Source organism: Nannospalax galili, unplaced genomic scaffold, assembly GCF_000622305.1.
Source record: "Nannospalax galili isolate Female #2095 unplaced genomic scaffold, S.galili_v1.0 scaffold221, whole genome shotgun sequence".
In the NCBI taxonomy this organism is placed as follows: domain Eukaryota; kingdom Metazoa; phylum Chordata; class Mammalia; order Rodentia; family Spalacidae; genus Nannospalax; species Nannospalax galili.
In genome coordinates this window covers 44,145-63,770 of record NW_008344592.1, presented here as the reverse complement: position 1 = coordinate 63,770, position 19,626 = coordinate 44,145, and the positions used below count along the sequence as shown (strand labels likewise).

Sequence of the window (19,626 nt, the reverse complement as noted above, 5' to 3'; positions counted from 1 at the left end):
GAGAGAGAGAGAGAGAGAGAGAAAGCAGGAAGAGAAAGGTTTGGCAAAGGTTTGGCTTAGGTCATGTAAAAACGAGAATGAGAAGAATCAGAATCAGGCAACAAAAGAAAAGCATCCTTTTTTTTGTTGCAGATTCGAGTTAAATTCCCGAACCCCAGGGCAGCATCCCGCAATCACTGGGGAGGGGAAATACGAGTTGTGCGTGTCCCCGCATCCTGTAGTCAAAGGCAGGATGGAACCTCCCACACACCGGTGTGATTTCGAGCGAGTAAAAATGAGTTAGGAGAGGTTTCTGCAATGTGGTGCGCGACCAGCCAGTAGGAACCAAAGTACAAGGAAACAAGGTAGTGGGGCCAAAGGCCGAGAGGGACCGGGAATGGAGAAGAATGGAGAGGCCTAGATGAAGCTCAGAGAAGAAACTTTGGACTTCTGAAGAGTGTTGAAACTGTTAATGATTATGGGCACTTTTAAAATTGGATTAAATTCATTTTGCATTGTGAGACCACCATGAACCTATAGGGGTCAGGGAATAGAAAGTGGTGGTTTGAATGGAATGTCCCCCATAGGCTCAAATATTTGAACACTTGTTCCACAGTTGGTGGTGTTGTTTGGGGAGATCATAGAATCCCTAGGAGGCGCAGGCTTGCTGGAGGAAGCATGTTGCTGGGAGTGGGCTTTGAGAGTACATAGCCTCATCCCATTTTTAGTTAATTATTTATTGATTTTTAATATATTCTTACTGATTTTTTGTGGATTTCTACAGTACATCTTAATCATATTTAGTGCCTCCCCTATAACCCACCCACAGGACTTTGTGCATTTTGTCATATACGTTAATGGTTAAGGCTTGTTGAGTCAGTTTGTGTACTCAGATGTCCTTTGGTGTGAGTTCATCCACTGGAGCCTGTTCATCCTGATAGGTAGAGGGCAGGCAGGAGTGAGCGGGTGGCAGATGGAGGAAGGCACCGAGGCACAGATGGAATTCTCAGCAGGATACAGCTTTATTTCGCACGGGACATGTTTCCCTCGGGGAAGGGAAAAATGTCAGCCCACGGGTTGTGAGTTGGGACTTATATATGGGGGCTTTAGGGTGCGGGTGTGGAAGGGGGAAATGTTTGGGGGAGAAATCAGGGAAGGGGAAGCAGGAAAAGCCTGGCTCCCTTCAGTCTGCCAGGTGGGATTAGGGTCTGGAAGTGTTTACTTTTTCTCTCTTAAGAGAAAAGCTGTTGTGATAAACAGCTTCTAAAATCTGGTTAACAGGTAGAATCTGCTTATCTTATCTTTGGAGATCAGAGGAAAGGCTGGCTGCTTCTCAGCAGAGTTTGTTTCCCTTGACTTCAAAGGTCAAGGTGAGGTCCCTGTTGGGGAGGGGGGAAACTGCTGCTGTGTGGAACCCTAACAGGTCCTATGGAAGAACAGTAAGTGCTCTTTACCCTGGAGCTGATTCTCCAGCCCCTTAATTACGTGTGTGTGTGTCTGAACAAGGACTGTGGAATGTGTGTGGAATCAGAAGGACAACTTGAAGGAATCAGTTCTCTTCTTCCATGATGTGGGTTGAACTCAGGTCAGCAGGCATGGAAGCAAGCACCTTTACCCACTGAGTCATCTCATCTACCCAAGTTCATGCTTTTAACATGACTTTACATTGTAGCCCCCATTTCTTTTCTTTCCTTTTCTTTTTTTCCCCTTGAGACAGGGCCTCACTATGTATCCCTAGGTGGCCTCAAACACACAGAAATTTGCCTACTTCTAACTCCAGAGTGCTGAGATTAAAGGTTAATTTAATTGCTCTTGGAGCTGGTCTCCAGATCTCTTAAATTTGCAGGCAGGCTTGCGCTGTGGACTACGTGGAATGCCCTGAGGTTTGATCCCGGGCATGCTCCCCTAGGAACCAGCATTTCACCCTCCTTTTCTTTTCTATCTTGAACAACACCCTGAGAAACATAAAATCCCCAAAGTTCTAAGGGATTTTCATACAAGCTTTGAATTCAACTTCTAAAATAACAAACTTCCTTAATCTGTTTTGTTATCTCACCCCGGGGGCCCTCAGGCTCAAGCTAAACCAGTTAGGTGAGAATTTAAATTAACTTGCCTCAGGACAAAAAGGCACTCAGGCTCTAAGTGCCCCATAACTCTGCCTCCCAAGTTCTGGGATTAAAGGCAAGTGCCACCACACGTGGCCCCAAGAATTTTTTTAAAATGGGGCCAGAGAGATGGTTTAGTGGTTAAGAGAATTAGTTGCTCTTGCAGAGGACCAGGTGTGAGTCCCATCACCCATATGGCACCTAACAACCATCTGTAGCTCCAGTTCCAGGAAATCCGAGGCCCTCTTATAACCTCTGAAGGCATTGCATGACACAGATGCACTTACACACATGCAGGCAATACACTCATACACATAAAAAGTAATAAATGAGCTGGGCATGGTGGTACACACATTTAATCCCAGCACTTAGGAGGCAGAGGCAGGCGGATCTCTGTGAGTTCCAAGCCAGCCTAGTCTACATAATGAGTTCCAGACCAACTTGGGCTACAGGGAGACCCTGTCTCAAAAAGACCAAAAAAAAAGTAATAAATGAAATATTTAAAAATTTTAAAAAGCATTAAAAATAACTGGGTTTGAGAATGGCCAAAGGAAACTGCAGATGAAGCTGAGTTAAAACACGCTTACCTAGCATGTCAAAGACCCTACCTAGGTTTGGTACCTAGCACCACAAAAAATTAAAAATAAATAAAAGTGAGAAAAGGATTTAAGTAGACACTTCTCAAAACAATATTAATGAACACACAAATAAACATTTGACATTTTTTATTAAGTAAAGGCAAATCAAAACTATGAGATATAATTTCACCCCATTAACAATAGCTATAACAAAAAAGATATGTTAGTGAGGATGTGGAGAAATTGAAATCCTCATACATTGCTGGTAAGGACATACAATATTGCTGCCAGTATTAGAATATTGCTTGACAGTTCTTCAAAAATGCAAACATATGCCCTGGACTATGGTCGTAAGTCCCTGTCTCAAAAAAAAAGTTACACATAGCTGAGCATGGTGGCACACACCTTTAATACCAGCACTTGGGAGGCAGAGGCAGGTGGCTCTCTGTGAGTTCGAGGCCAGCCTGGTCTGCATAGCAAGTTCTAGGTCAGCCAAGGCTACAAAGTGAGACCCTGTCTCAAAACAAAGCAAAACTGTTAAATATAGATTTATTATATAACTTACCAATTCCACTCTTTATATGTCCCCACATGAATGGAAAAGATCTCTGCACAAATAGTTGTAAATAAATGTTCATGTTAGGGTTCGAGAATCGAGAATAATTCCCACAGATACCCAAAAAGGTTATGCAAAAAGTTTATTCAAGAATTTAAAGTAAAAAAAAAAAAAGACAACAACCAAATGGTGGCTAGCCGGGCACAGATTTCACAAGCCAAAGATGGAGTCTGGCCCCAAACAATAGCAGGCAGGAGCTTTTATTTGGGGCACTCCACAGAAACCTGCGTGCACCAAGCACCTTTTTAAAATAATTGGATGTCCCCATATCCTGTGTATGGGGGACGTCTTGATTGGTAGGGGCTGTCTTCAGGGGATTGAAATGTGCTGACTAATATCTTTTAGAGTCAGAAGTTTTTGTTTATACCTTACAAGGCTTTTACATGTATGATATGCCTGAGCTTGTCTGGGCTTGTCTAAAGAAGCTAGCCAAAATGGAGTCAGAACATTCTGGCTCTTCAGTTCATAGCACCTTTGTTCATATTAGATAGAAGGCAGATACTACACAAACTCTTGCAGCTGTATCATGCTATCAGAGGTTGTAAAGGTAATAAGATTACTTAAAAGGTGGCTTAATCCTATTCTGTTACTACAGCAAAATCCCTGAGGCTGGTAATTTATAAGGAAAGAGGTTTACTTAGCTCAAATCCAAAATCCATCAGCTACATCCCTGTGTGTATTCTCAGGTAAGTGTCTTCTAATTGTATCATAGCATGGTAGATGGAATCACATGGCAGGAGCATGTGCAAAAGAGATTACCCCGAGAGAGGAAGCAAGAGATGGGAAAGGGCTCTCACAGGAACGAATTCACTTCTGGGAGGCCTAATCCAGGCCCCAGGCATGAATCCAGTGCAGTCACCACTGGACTGCCTCACCTCAGGCCCCACCTTAGTGGTGCCATAATCTTTGAATACCATGAAGGTGGAGACTATGTTTTGGCAGGAGTTTGGACAAAGCACAGCCAAACCATTGCAAAGGGATTCTCTGAGAGTTCATGTCCACATCCAGAGGCAGAAGAGGAAAAGAATCACAGACAGTAGGTGAGTCACTCACCTGGCCCTCATTTCCAGGACTTTCTGAACAGGGTGAGGAGTGAATGGAAGTTTCACCAGCTTGTGCTTGTACACCTGAGCAGTTGTGTGAACTTGGACAAATCAGCTTCCCTTGTGAGAAGAACTCCTAATTTCTAAGGAATCTGCCAACTCTTATAATTAGGATTCCAATCCCTAACTCCAGATGGCTGACATTTGGACAAATTTCCAAGGATCCTTGCTGTCCCAGTCCTCTTCAGAGAATGACCCCGGGATGTTTACCGTAGGTCTGGCCCCTGGCGGCCAATTTTCTGGAAGGCCACTTGGAGTTTACAAGAGAAATAATCTGGAATGAATTTAAACAAGTGACTCCCAAAAATATTCTAAAACCCTTCTTCTGTGTGACCTGGCTTACCAGAGTTCCTGTCTTTTCTGTTAAACATGCATTTCTTTGTTTTATGCACCCTGCCAGGTAGGCTTCTGAACCTCATTCTTTTTGTCCTTTATTTTATTTTTCTTATTTCTTTTTTAAGATATAGTCACCATATGTAGCCCTGGCTGGTCTGGAACTCATTATGTAGAGCAGGCTGGCCTCAAACTCATAGAGACCTGCCTGCTTCTGCCTCCTGAGTGCTGGGATTAAAGGTGTGTACCACCACACCCCACATTTACCCCATTCTTTTTCCAGTTCCATGAATGTTGCTGAGGCATCATACTAACACCTAATGGGTTCTACAAATGGGTAAAACGTGATTCCTGTCCAGACACTCCTAATCTAATTGAAGAAATATATAAAAATGAAAAGAAATACAAAGTGATTGTAAGCTACCTACAAATGGGAAAGAATCAGGGAAAACCATATAGACCATAGATTTTGAAGAAAAAGAATTTGCATTGATGAAGAAGGGGGAGATGCTGCTCTCCTCTTAGGTTAAAGTCTTTGAGGGAGGTGACTACTTGTTCATCTGTGTCTACAGAAGAGTTCAGTACATGTTTGTTGAGGGAATAATGAGTGATTCTGAACTGATGTGACAGCACCAAAGAAAAGAAGAGGAAAGGATTGAGGAGATGACTCAGTGGGAAAACACTTGCCTTGCAAGTATGAGGACCTAAGTTCAAATCCCCAGCACACATGCAAAGCCAGGCACAGTAGCACTCACCTGTAATCCCAGTGCTCTAAGAGAGAGATGGGAAGTGGAGACAGAAGAGTCTCTGGAAGCTTGTGTGCTAGCTGGCCTGACCTGCGTAGTGGGGAAAACAACAAACATGATGGAAGGCAAGGACCAATACCACAGGTTGTCCTTGGACTTCCACACACACACATCATGGCATGTGTACACCAACACTCACATACAAACACACATGTACACACATCCTATATACATAGAGAAGAATGAATAAGAAGAATATGGCCTGGAGTGGCTGTAGTGAATACAGATTATGGAAGAAAATAGAATGGGAGACAGAAATGAAATATTTTGATACCAGATTAAGAAGGCTAGGCACGGCACGGCACATGCTTTTAGTCCCAGCACTCGGGAGGCAGAGGCAGGCAGATCTCTGTGAGTTCAAGGTTAGCCTGGTCTCCATAGGGAATCCAGGTCAGCTGTGGTTACAAGGAAACCCTGTCTCAAAAAGACAAAAAAAAATTATGTTAAATCTGGGGCTGGAGAGATGGCTCATGGATTAAAAGCACTGACTGCTCTTGCAGAGAACCTGGGTTCAGTTCCCAGCACCCACATGGTGGGTAGCAACTATCCATAACTCCATTTCCAGGAGAATCTGATACCCTCTCCTGACCTGCATAGGCATTGCACGACAGAGGTGCATTTACATACAAGTAGGCAATATACACATAAAATAAATATAATAAGTAAAGGACAGGCATGGTGGCACATCCCATTAATCCCAGCACTTGGGAGGCAGAGGCAGGTGAATCGATCTCTGTGAGCTTAAGGTCATCCTGGTCTACATTGTGAGTTCCAGGCCAGCTGGGGATACAGGGCGGCCCTGTCTCAAAAGAGACCAAATAATAATAAGTAAAACATTTTTTAAAGTATTATGCTAAATCCCCCATGCAATAGTCCTCTCTTCCAGGGTAATGATGCCTTTGTTCATCTATGAATTCGTAGCACCTAGGAGAGTATCAGGAATTTATAAGTTAATAAATGGCTACATGAATTAATGAACTGAAGACTTAAAAATATATTTTTTCAATTTTATCTGTATGAGTGTTTGCTTGCATGTATGTAAGTGTATTATAGGTGTGCTTGGTACTATTGAGGCCAGAAGAGTGTATCAGATCCCCTGGAACTGGAGTTACAGACAGTTATGAGCCACCATGTAGGTCCTGAGAACCAAACCCAGGTCCTCTGCAAGAGCTGCAAGTGCTCTTAACCTCCAAGCCAACTCTCCAGCTCTGAACTTAAGACTCCTGAGAAAGAAAATTGTTTTATTCAATCTTCATCTTACTTTAATAATTCCTCTCACACACACATATATATAATTTTGTAGGCACAGACCACTTTTGTTCTGTTATCTCATTTAAATCTTTATTATTACACTCAACAACTTAATTAGGATTGAAGGGCAGATCTTATCATTTCTTGCGGTTGTTTATTATTTTCACATCCAGTGCAAAAAACTCATAATTGGCGATCTCTTCTAATGTCTTTTTGTGTAACTGAAGGACTGCTGTGTGTTTATATGTGGATTTCAGGCCTCTGGTTGTTAAGGTTCAGATAGCCCTGCCCCCACACCAACAGGATCCCAAGGACTTCTCATGCTCCTGAGAAGAGGGAACCTAGCTGATAAGCACCTTGGTCTTTGAAGTCAAGAGAAGCAGACTTTTCTCCACGGTTTGGCCAACACAGCAGGCTTCCCCTTTGATCTCTAAAGAGGACAGGTTTTAACAGTCCTGTTCACCCACTCCCCCCCAACTTAAAAAAAAAATACATCTTCCCACTTTCTGCAGGAAGCAGAAGCCTCCCTTTTAAAAAGACCCCAGCTCAAGACCCAGGCAGACATTTTCCCTGCCCGGAAGGGAATCTGTCCCATGTGTTCCTTTGCTAATAAACCCTATTTTGATGGAGTTTTAGCTGTGCCTCGGTGCCTCATCATCCATTCACTCATTCTCCACCAACTTTTTACCTATCAGATGGTGCCAAAACCCAGTTCTTGCTTCAAGGGACCCACCTGGACTTCTCCAGTGCCACTAACTTGGCTTTCAGGTACACTTCTTTTCTCTCTCCTCCTCTCCCCAGCCCTCTGCTTTGCTTTCACCTCTTTCTGGCTCTTCTCACTGGGAAACACTCTGCCTTGCCTACTTCTTTTGATTTCCTTTCCCTCTGATTTTCACCACTCCCAGACAACACTGTGGTCTCCGTGATGGACCTGCTTCATACGTTCCCTATCTCGGTTCCCCTGCAGCCGCTCAGCACCTGCATCTCGCCTCCTCCCCAACTCCTTTGCCATGGGCCTGCAAGCTCTGCTGTCTTCTATCCTTTTTCCTGTCTTTATCCTCTTCCACTGCCTTTCCTCCTCACTTTACTCTGGATGATTTCTGATACTGTTCAGTCCTACACATAAAAATGCTCTGAATCCTTCTCCTCTCTCTCCCCCTCCCATACTAAAGCTTTCTACTCCCTGCTGTGTGCCTGCCTGCCAGCCTGCCGCGTGTCTGACCTCCCATGCATGCTTTAAACCTGCAGGACCCCAGGGCTTTTTTTTCCTTCCCGCTATTCACCCCCTCCAGGCAGCTGCCAAGAACCAAGATTGCCAGCTTGCCTGCCTTGGGGATTTTTTTTAATTTGGCTGAAAACCCTTTAGGGGACCCTTTCTCCCCATTTTGACCCAACTAGCCTAAACCAGCTGGGCAACTTTGCTAAACATTTAAAAAATTTCAGGCGGCTTGCCCCATTGACAAAGGATAAACGTTTTAAAAGCCTTTTTTCTCCTAAACTTTTCCTCAGGCAAAGGGGCTCAAACTTTGATCTTAGGCTCTCTTGGGCATCAAGCACCTGGTACTCAGGTGCCTGCTTTTCTAACTAGACCTAACCATTTTAAATTTCACTATACATAAAAGGTCACAGACAGTGCTCAGGCGAGTCATATCCTTTCAGACCAACTAACACTGATTTATATGCCCTGTTCCTTCTGCTGCCTCATGAGTTTCCTTTCCAGCATAGCGTCTGTCTACAAACTAAGAGCTCCTGAGAACTTAGCTTCACATTCACAGCTACAAAGGTTGGTGAGAAACATGGATTTCTTTAATTTGCTTTTCTATTTGGGTCACATATACATATATATCTGAGGGTACTTTCTTCTTTAATATCAAGCCTAATCTACTGGTACCAGGGATGCCTACGATTCTCTTACAATTCATTTTTGTTTTTGTTTCTTGATGCTGTTATAAAATAAATAATGCATTTCTAGTTCAAACTAAGGTAATAATGCCAAATCTACACAATGGGAGTTTAAATTTTAACATCATTTAGGGCCTGTTTCTAAAGGGGATTACTTCGAGTTTTAACTTATTCTATGGTATATTTACTGTTTTTTAAAGATGATTGTTTTAAGTTTTTACATTGTTTGACATAATTATGGATATTTTAAAAGCATTTTTAGGTTTTGACATCGTTTAAATGAATCTTTATCTAGTAATTTTAAAGGAATTATGTGGATTTTAACATCTTTTATATGGTATCTGCTAATTTCTAAAAATGACTATTTTAAATTCCTACTGTTTTACATAGTATATTTTCTAGTTTCTAAAGGGAACTTAAAGTTTTTCTAGCTATTTGCCCTCAAGGTGCAAAGGGAGCTGACACTTTGTGATGACTAGACCTGTGAAGCAGATGAAAATTTGCTGTACTCCAGGGCCAAAACCTTACAAGAAACAAGCTACTACCAACACATAGTTACAACAAGAAGATGTAAAAAGTAATAGTCTACTTGAATGAGAGGCTTGAGATGCCATCTCTACTGGTCTTAACTCCTCCCCTTTCTACATTGTGATTCTAAGCCTGTTTTTCTTTAAATTAGAGTTATTTCCCTCTCTGATACTCAGATGCTCTATGTTTGCTTATGTTCCTGGCCCATCATTCCCTGAGTGCTTTCTAGTTATAATGTCAGAGTAATATTAATTATATTGGTAAATTGTCACATGCTATTTGAGCTCACTGAGATGCTGACTCTGAAGATGGGATTGGGCCTTCCCAATTCAGACTCAAGCCTATTATCTCAAAATGTGTTCTCCAAGACTTTTCCAGGTTCAAGCTGGCCCCTTGACCCTGTGACAAGGAGGAGAACAACAAAACAGCCTAAGAGTAAAGGCACTAAACATCCTGAGAGTAAAGGCACTGTGCAGTTGAGAACAATTAAGATGTAAATTAATTTCAACAGAGGGTATTACTGTCTATAATGAAACTAATGAGATTATTTTCAGTACTATTTACATTTTATTTATTCTTAATGTAATCTGTTAATGTTTCCTTTTTGTCTTTCCTGCCTCCTACATGGTTTAATTAACTTCCTTCAGTTTTAGCTCTTAAAAAGAAAAAAAGATGCTACCTCAAATCTATATGGAAACTTCAGTCTTTCTTTAGACTACTAATTACCTATACAAAATGACATCTAAACTGGTTGGACTTTAAATCTTGGTCTACAATACTGTAGTGTCCACCTGCAGCTGAGGGAAACAACTCACTATTCTAAAATGATGGCTAAATTTTTTTTCTCTCCCTATCTAGAGGCCATTTAAGAGGGAGCCGATTCTAGCCACTCCAACAGTTATCAAAGCACCCGACAACAAATCCTGAGTTCATCAATCATCATTCCAGCCTTGGCAGGCAAAAGAAAAATGAGGAGAAACCTGTTAGATGGATGCTTTTGGGAGCCCTCATCAAGAAATTCCAATGGACTTTAATTTGGACATTTTCTGGTTCCCTGCCTAAAAATTTTAATACTAACTACTCTTGCCCTTACATCTCCCATTCATGATTCAAGGACTTTCTTCTCCCCTTAGAGACAAAAGTTATGCAATTTGGGAGTCTTTCAGATAGACCCACTGAAGGGGGTACCCCAATTGCCTCACCCTGTATCCCTGTTCAGCATGGAAGAAGCCAGAGCGGTCTGAGTCCCAATTCCCTATTGGCAATTTGGGTAAGCCTCTTCAGAGGACAGTATGATAAAAGGAGACAGAAATTGGCTAGGCAGCTAGGGTAAAAAGACCCCAAAGAAAAGTAGCCAGTTTCCTTCTTGGCTAAAAGTCAAAATGTCCTTGGGCCTTTTAGCAAAGTACTCTGTCCCAAAGCCAAAAACGTTAAAAGTATTTGTGAGCTCTTAATCCCAAAAAGATTTTGGGGTTACCTCTTCAGAGGGGGAATGTTAAAATATCAAAAGCCCCCTGATTCTGTTATTTTGATGCTTGCTCCCTGTTTCATACAATTTCTTACAAATTACTACCATTGCTAAAATTACTAACAATCAGGTCATGGTCAATTATCAAACTTTGGATCCTCCTTAGATAAGTTGGCTCTTAAAGCTTGTGATGACACTTCTCCAATATAAAACAAAACAGGGGGAGATGTTGGGGGACTCTGCTGCTAAGGTTGTTGTCCTTCATGTCTGGATAGCTGTAAGGGGCACAGTGCTGTAAGGACTCCCTTTCTCAGCAAAGGCCTCCTGCTCTCTGCCTGACTTACCTGGAAAGTGCCACCAAGCACTGATGCCTGACCTTATTTGGAACATGACCTTTGGCATAGTTACCTGCAATAAAACTGCCTCCAGGTTTTTTCTATATGATAATTAGGCATTGCCCCATAGTTGGATGATAGGATCCTGATACCACATGTAAATAAAGCATACTATGAGCACCTATCAGCTGAAGCTTTGGCTGCTGCCTCCACACTATATTTTCCCTGACCCCCACTGAATAAACAGAGCGGTATCACTGAATCTGGAGCAGTATCACTGAAACTGCCTCCCCGGAAGGGCTTTCTTCCATCAGTGCTCACTGGCCATCCTGACCCTGTTCATCACTTCTGCTCCCTTTGTTCTCATGGATAACGACCCACGAGGGGAGGGAGGACCCCACAGTCCACAAGTGGTTGGAATATCTCATCATAGAGTCCAAACTGTTTGGCATTCCAGTCACAGACAGCATCAAATGTGAAAGTCTTGGGCATCTCATGGGTGGTGCCCTTGGTGTTCTTCACAGATACCTGGCCCAGCTTCACATCAACCACCTTGTAATAGGAAGCAGCCTTTTCTTTGCCATTCATGAGCCGATGGTAAACCACCACCAGGACTGAGTCTGAGCTTTTTAACTTTAACATGATGAACTCTGACTAGGTGAGCCCTGAGGTCTAGGAATTCAAAATGATTTAGGATGCTAAAGTCCTAGGAAAAAAGACAAAAGTGGTAAGCATGAAACAGCTACATCAGGGGCTGCCTGACAGAAGATGAAGTAACACAAGTCACCTTTTCTTGCTAATCTTCTAATAGCCATATTTAAAAACTTTACTACACAAAGTATTTCTCCTTATGGGAATTTTTTTTAGAGACTTATTTACTTTTATTTTATGTACAGGTATGTCTGCATGTACTATATAAGTGCACCACATGTGTGTTGGTACCTATAGAGGACAGAAGAGGGCACTGGATACCCTGGAAGTAGAGTCACAGATCATCGTTAAGCCATGATATGGGTGCTAGGGCCCAAAGCCTAGTCCTCTGCAAGAGCAACACATGCTCGAAACCACTGAGCCATCGCTCCAGCCCCTCATTATGACATCGTAACCAGCTTGAGGAGCAGGAAGACCCCAGTCTACTAGTGGTATTAAATCTTATCCTCCCCTCAATCAATATTTGACCTAGTACCGTAGGCTGAAGCAGTTGGAAACCTTTGTTCTGTCTCAAGTACCACAGGTTGGCCTTGACTCCTGACCCTCCTGCCTTCACCTCCTACATGGTGGGATTACAGGCCTGAACCACCACACCTAGCTTTGTTTTTTGTTATTACTACTGTTTTAATATTTATTTTATTTATTTATTTTTTGGTCTTTTTGAGACAGGGTCTTCCTGTAGCCTCAGCTGATCTGGAAATCGCTATATAGACCAGGCTGGCCTCGAACTCACAGAGATCTGCCTGCCTCTGCCTCCCAAGTGATGGGATAAAAGGTGTGCGCCACCTTTTTAAAATCACATGTATATGTGTATCTGGGTATGGTTATGTGCACATGAGTTGCAGGTGCCCATGAAGGCCAGAAGGAGGCATCAGATGCCCTGAAGCAGAAGTCACAGGTGATTCGGAGCCACCTGATGTGGGGACCAAACTCCAGTCCTCTGGAAGGGCTCAAGCTCTCTTAAGCCCTGAGCCATTTCTCCAGTCCTAGCCGGAAGCCTTTTAAAAGCTTGATCTTATATCCTGTGAAAACCAAGCCCCTAAGGACAACAATTGGAAATTATCAAAATTTTAAATGTACAGGGGCCAGCAAGATGGCCCAGCAGGTAAAGTCACCTGCCACCAAGCCTGATGATTTACACACAGACACACACACATAATTTTTACTTTTTTCATAGAAGCCTTTATTTTTATTACTTAGAAAAGCTTCATATTTATTTTGCTTGTGCCTTCAACACTTTCACAAAGATTTTCTGCTCCTGAAGTAGAGAAAGCATGTTTGAGCCTGTCACAGGCACACTTAGCACACACAGAAGCACCACAGCCCTGCTGACGCATTTTTTGTTTTGAGCAGTCTCATAAGGTCTCAAAGCACAAACCTCTTAAGTCTGTCCAGGTACACACCACAGTCAGATTTTGGTGCTTTCCCAACCATCTTGGAATAAAGGTAAGCAACCCTATTACCAGGGATTTGAGACAGCCTAGTTTTGTTAGAGGCTGTATTGTAGGAAAGCCTATGATGGTATGTCAAACAGTAGACCATTCTGAGTGTCTCTAGGCACTGTGCCCAGAAGAGCAAATGTAATAATTTTTTCTTTTCTTTTTTTTTTTTTTGTCTTTTTGAGACAGGTTCTCCCTGTAGCCCCAGCTGACCTGGAACTCTCTATGCAGACCAGGCTGGCCTTGAACTCACAGAGATCTGCCTCCCTCTGCCTCCTGAGTGCTGGGATTAAAGGCGTGTACCACCACAGCTGATTATTTTTTAGAAAATGTACAGACTTTTTGACCTAGCATTTTATTTCTAAGAATTTATCCTAAAGATAGACAGTCTTGTACAAAAACAAATCTACTAGGTTATGTATTGTGACATTGTTTGCGGTAGCAATGGACTTGGGACAACTCCAATTCCCATCAAGAGAGGAGTGATTAAATATATTTAAAAAGCACAGGGGAACTCTGTATTTTCAATGTATTAATCTAAACATAATCATATCAAGATAACAAGTAAAAAAAGTGAGACACAATATGTACAATTTATACACTATGACTAACAAGAGGGGATATAAGAATGATTCCTGGGAGCTCGAGAAATGCCTCAGTGGTTAAGAGCAGTGGTTGCTCCTGGGAAGGACCTGGGTTTGGTTCCCAACACCTACATGGCAGCTAACAAACTTCTGTAACTCCAATTCTGTGGAGAGCCACAGCCTCCGCCGCCATTACAAGATGGCGCCGGTATCCGGACCTTCTTAACAGTAAACATCCTGCTGCGCCCATAAGGGGCGTGCACAAGAGCCTGCTCTCCCTCGCCTCCTCCCGTGGCGTGATCTCCAGCAACCAATCCGCTTCTTATACGTCATAGATGGGACCTTTAGACTATATAAGCAACCGCTCTCCCGCTTCTCGGCGTCTTCGGTCTTTAAGCTTCTAAGAGTGTAAGATGCGCATACAATAAACTGCTGCAGAAGGATCCTGACTTGTCCTCCCGCGTCGTTCTTGCCGGCGAGACGGAAAGTGGTCGGGGACACAATTCCAGGGGATCTGCTGCCTTCTTCTGACCTCCAAGGGCATTGCATGACAGGGATGCACTCACACACATGCAGGCAATACACTCATACACATAAAATAAAAAATATTAAAAAATAAGAGTCCAGCCGGGTGTGGTGGCACACGCCTTTAGTCCCAGAACAGGAGGCAGAGGTGGGTAGATCTCTGTGAGTTCAAGGCCAGCCTGGTCTACATAGTGAGTTCCAAGCCAGCTGGGGTTACGGGGAGACCCTGTCTCATAAAGATCAAAAAATAAATAAAAAATGAGTCAAAAAATTCAATAAAAAATATATTTAAAAAAATAAGGGGGCTGGAGAGATGGCTCAGCAGTTAAGAGCACTGGGTGCTCTTGTAGCGGACCAAAGTTCAGTTTCTAGCACCCACATAGCCACTTGTCCTTATCTCTAGTTCCAGGGACTCTGACACCATCTTCTGGTGTCCATGGGCACTGAATGCACATGGTGCACTTACATAAATGCAGGCAAAACACTCATACACATAAAAAATAAATAAAAATAAAAAATGTTAATGAACAGGTAAATATAAAAAGGAGAAAAGGATAAGCTGAGCATGGTGGCAACCTGTAATCCTAACATTTGGGAGGCTGAGGAGGATTTTGAGTTTGAAGCCAGCCTGGGCTTCCTAACAAGACCCTGTCTCAAAACAGGATAGCTCAGGGGCTGGAGAAATGGCTCAGCGGTTAAGAGCACATACTGCTCATGCAGAGGACTAGAATTGGGTTCCCATCACTGAAGTCCAGCAGCCCACAACTGCCTGTAATTCCAGTTCCAGGGCATCTGATACCCTCTTCTAGCATCCTTGGACAACTGCAGGCATGTGCACATACCCCCCACATGTATACACACATGTATACACATAATTAAAAATAAAAACAAGCCTTAAAAAAAACAGAGTACCTTAGGTAGTACAGTGCTTGCTTACTATGTACAAGACTGGGTTCAACCCCTAGCATCACAAAAATAGGGGGAATATATGCATGTAATATGCTTGCCAGACATACAGTATTAGATGGCATCAGCAGCAGAGCTTTCAAGCAAAAGGACATATTGATCTAGAAAGAAAGAAGAGACTGCACTTTGTACTCTCTCCTGTGCTTAAGCTGGAATACTTTTTAATTCTAAAAGAATCAATAAACTGGCTTTCGCAAACCATGTTCAGTAAATGAGGATGTGGTATGGTGCATTGCAAAGAAAACAGTTAACCAATAACTTTAATAGGATTTGAATGCAAAGAAGAAAAAAAGGTATTAAATTTTTTTTAAAGAGCCAGGTGTGGTGGCACGCGCCTGTAGTTCCAGCACTCGGGAGGCAGAGGCAGTTGGATTTCTGTGAGTTCAAGGCCAGCCTGGTCTACATAGTGAGTTCTAGGCCAGCTGGGGCTACAGGGAGACCCTGTTTCAAAAACACCAAAAGACAAAAACAAACTTTTGGAAGACTACAACAGTATTCTTTTTAGTTTTGTGATCATTCCCTGCCTACAAAAGAAGGGGGAATCTGAAGCAATGAGGGCCACTCTGGGCAGAGTGCAGGTGTATAAAGAGTCCACGTTTCTCCACTGATCTCCCATAGTGCTCTGCTGCTACGTATGCAGAAGTATGTTGTTCTAGTTGTTACATGCCACAAGACATCACTGTCTAGAATGAAGAACTCGGGTGGCAAGACTGCTCGCAGGTGGAGGCACTTGCTGCCAAGCTGACAACCTGAGTTCAATCCCCAAGTTCTACAGGGTAGAAAGAGAGAAGGGTTCCTGCAGGTTGTTCTCTGACTGACACACATGGAACCATCCCCCAATACACACACTAAAACAATTTTTTAAAAAAACAGAAAGGGATGGACAGATGGCTCAGTGGTTAAGATGCTCACTGCTCTTACAGAAGACCAGAGCACCAATGTCAGGCTGTTCACAACCACCTGTCACTCCAGCTCCAGGGGATCCAATGCTCTCTTCTGGCTTAGATGTGCATACACACAAGATACAGACACACACATCAGTACTTGGGAAGCAGAGGCAGGCAAATCTCTCTGAGTTCGAGGCCAGCCAGGTCTATAGTGAGTTCCAGGCCACAAGGGGCTGCAAGGAGACCATGTCTCAAAAAAACAAAAAATAATAAATAAATAAATAAATAAATAAATAAATAAATAAATAAATAAATAAATAAAATCTTAAAGATAAACATGGATAGCTGGGCGTGGTGGTGCACGCCTTCAATCACAGCACTTGGGAGGCAGAGGCAGGCGGATCTCTGGGAGTTCAAGGCCAGCCTGGTCTATATGGTGAGTTCCAGGACAGCTGGGGCTTCAGGGAGACCCTATCTCAGAAAGACCAAAACAAACAAACAAACAAACAAAAAACATGATAATATGAAAGGTTTTAAAGGGAATAATGGAGAGGGAAGTTTAGGGGGAGAAAGGAATGAGCAGGTAGGACAGGAGGGATAATTAACCCCAAGGATGTTTGAGAAAGCCATATGGAGGGCTGGAGAGATGGCTCAGGGATTAAGAACACTGGTTGTTCTTACAGAAGACCCAGGTTCGAATTCCAGCACCCATGCGGCAGCTAACAACTGTCTGTAACTCCACTTCCAGGGTATCCGACAGCCTCTTCTGTCCTCCTCGGGCATTGCACTACATGGATGCACTTACCTACATGCAGGCAATACACATGAAAATAACAAATAAGCCAGCCTTGGTGGCACACGCCTTTAATCCCAGCACTCAGGAGGTAGAGGCAGGTGGATCTCTGTGAGTTCAAGGCCAGCCTGGTCTACATAGTGAGTTCCAGGACAGTTGGGGCTACAGAGAGACCCTGTCTCAAAAAGACCAAAAAATAAAAAATGTTAAAAAAAGGAAAAGCCATATGGAACCTATTTTATAATCCATATATATATATATATATGTATATTTCATACAAAAGAGTTTAATTGAAGCTACACTACAGAGGGGACAACACTCCTCCCAGAAGTCACAGGCTGCCAAATAAAAAGCCCAGTGCCAGATGTGGAATACCTCCCTTTGATCTGTTGGTCAGGGGTGTCCTGGAGATCCCCCTAATAATACAAGTCCAGGCTAGCTCAGGATTACATTGTAAGACCCTGTCTTAAAGGCACTTACCAAAGTACTTACAAAGTATCTACCATATTTGAATGCTAATATAAAGGTAGATTAAAAATTAATATTACAGGCCAGGCATAGTGGCACAGGCCTTTAATCCCAGCACTCAGGAAGTAAAGGCAGGAGCATCTTTGTGAGGCCAGTCTAAAAACCAAAGAAAAAAAAATTTAGTGTTACAAGTTGCATACCTAGCATGTGTGAGGTCATGGGTTCAATTCCCAGTATTAAAAAAAAAGAGGGAAGGGAGAGAGAAAAAGAAGAGGAAAAACAAATTCTTCCAAAACCTTTGTCAAAAGTTACTGTGATTACAATTAAACCCTAATTTTGTCCATCAAACATCACTAGAATAACATTTTCTTTTTCTTTCTTTCATTCTTTTTTTCAAGACATGGTCTCCCTGTAGCCCCAGCTGGCCCAGAACTTGTTATGTAGACCAGGCTGGTCTTGAACTCACAGAGATCTGCCTGCCAATGCCTCCTAAATGCTGAGATTTAAAAGTGTGACCACCATGCCCAACTCTTAGAATAACATTTTCTCTTGTTTAGTTTGTAGTCATCCCCTTAAAAAAAGATGGTTGGTGTGGGGTGTGGTGGCCAACCCTTTAGTCCCAGCACTTGGGAGGCAGAGGCAGGCAGATCTCTGTGAGTTCGCAGCCAGCCTGGTCTACATAGCCAGTTCCAGGCCAGCTTAGGCTATAGGGAGACCCTGTCTCAAAAAAAGAAGAAAAAAAGGCTGATATCTAAGTACCCAGCTGGCATTCACTAAAACTAAATCTCATGCACAAGGCTAGTTCTTCATTCATTGTCATCTGGATACTATCTAGAATTTTGTCACATGGAACCGGGGATCTATAAGCCAAGCATTTAGGAAACTGAGACAGAAAGACTGTCTGAGGGCAGCCTGGATTACACAATGAGTACCAGGCCAGTCAAGGCTACATAGTAAGACCCTGTAAATTAAAGTAATAAAATTAAATTTTTTAAATGTTTAAGGAATTTTGCCAAATGGGAAGAAAGAACTAGATGCTAGAACAGCTAGTTTTTCTCTCTGTAGGAATAGCCCCTGCCACAGCTATGCCCAATCCCCGTCTGTCTCTCCCTCCATTCCAAGAGAGGCCTACCAAAACTGGTCTGGGTGCAACAGGAAACCCTGGCCCCAAAGCTTCCATTGGGAAGGCTTCAGATGCAGCACATGGCCAGCCAGACAAGGTGGTAAATGGTAATGGCAGGGAGAGTGAAGGGCAGGGTTGTCGAGAGGACACAGGGCTGTGAAGAGGGCACAGCCATCTACATCACGTGGTCCTGAGCGGGCAGGCTGTCTCACTTCTACCTGTGGAAACAATGTGGCCCAAGACTGATTTACCAAAAAGCCTGTGGCAAGAAGACCTAGAGGCTTGGCTACTTCACTAGAGCTCCATGTTTTTGTTGTTGTTTTTGGTTTGGCTGTTTTTTGGTTTTGAATACGAATGTGATAAAAGCAATGGCCTGCTAATGACCTACGTTAATCTTCAAATCCTTAAAAAGGAAGGCATTCGTATGGATGAGTCCTCTAAATTAAATCATGTTTCTTTCCTGAACTCAGCCAGCTAGCTTGAACGATCCATGTATTATTGATGTTTTATTTCAGGAAGATGGACTAATTTAACTTCCTGCCACCAGCCCTTCAAATCTTGCTCTGCATCCTCCTCCATGCACAGGTTCCTTGGCGGATGCCCTGACACTCTTCTTATTTCCTTTCTATTTCTCCCCTTGCAGTTCGATTACAGTTCTATACAGAGTGATAAAGAAGCTCCAGCACTGCAGGTCAGCAGCTTATTCCTGCTTCCAGAATACCTCTTCCACTAGAACTGCATCCCACCGTTAACATCCATGTCTGGGTATGAAAAGTTCAGTTCCCCAACTTCATTAATTTTGCCCACTGGGGGAATCGGCTCTGCCCTTCTCCAGCAGCCATACTCCACACTGCTCCCCAAGTCCTTCATTTTGGATTCATGTCACCTTTGCTGGTTGTCATGGAGTCTCACCTCAAAATATAGAATTTGTAGGTGTGGATTGGATTCTCAGTAATTACTGGTTACTAGGAGAGAAGTCACAAACTGGTCACATTCTACATGAATCGTTTTTCCTTTCTTTTATTTAGTGTGGGGGGGTGGCTGACACCAGTTTTGTGTATGCTAGGCAAACTCTCCACCAAAGTACACCCCCAGCTCTCTGCTTAAACTTTTATTGGTCAATATG

General features: G+C 42.9%; 1 protein-coding gene across 1 annotated transcript in view; it reads right to left on the bottom strand.

Annotated features, from left to right (window-relative positions):
• Positions 1-3,171: 3,171 nt before the first annotated feature.
• The window catches only part of LOC103740210 (putative Polycomb group protein ASXL1), a 40,677-nt gene continuing 24,222 nt past the window's right edge, over positions 3,172-19,626 (bottom strand). Inside the window, exons 5-6 of the mRNA XM_029567211.1 lie at positions 5,470-5,550; positions 3,172-3,270 (exon numbers count right to left, since the gene is read on the bottom strand). Of these exons, the coding sequence (XP_029423071.1) occupies positions 3,181-3,270; positions 5,470-5,550 (171 nt within the window). The 3' untranslated portion in view covers positions 3,172-3,180. The remainder of the gene's footprint in view (positions 3,271-5,469; positions 5,551-19,626) is intronic.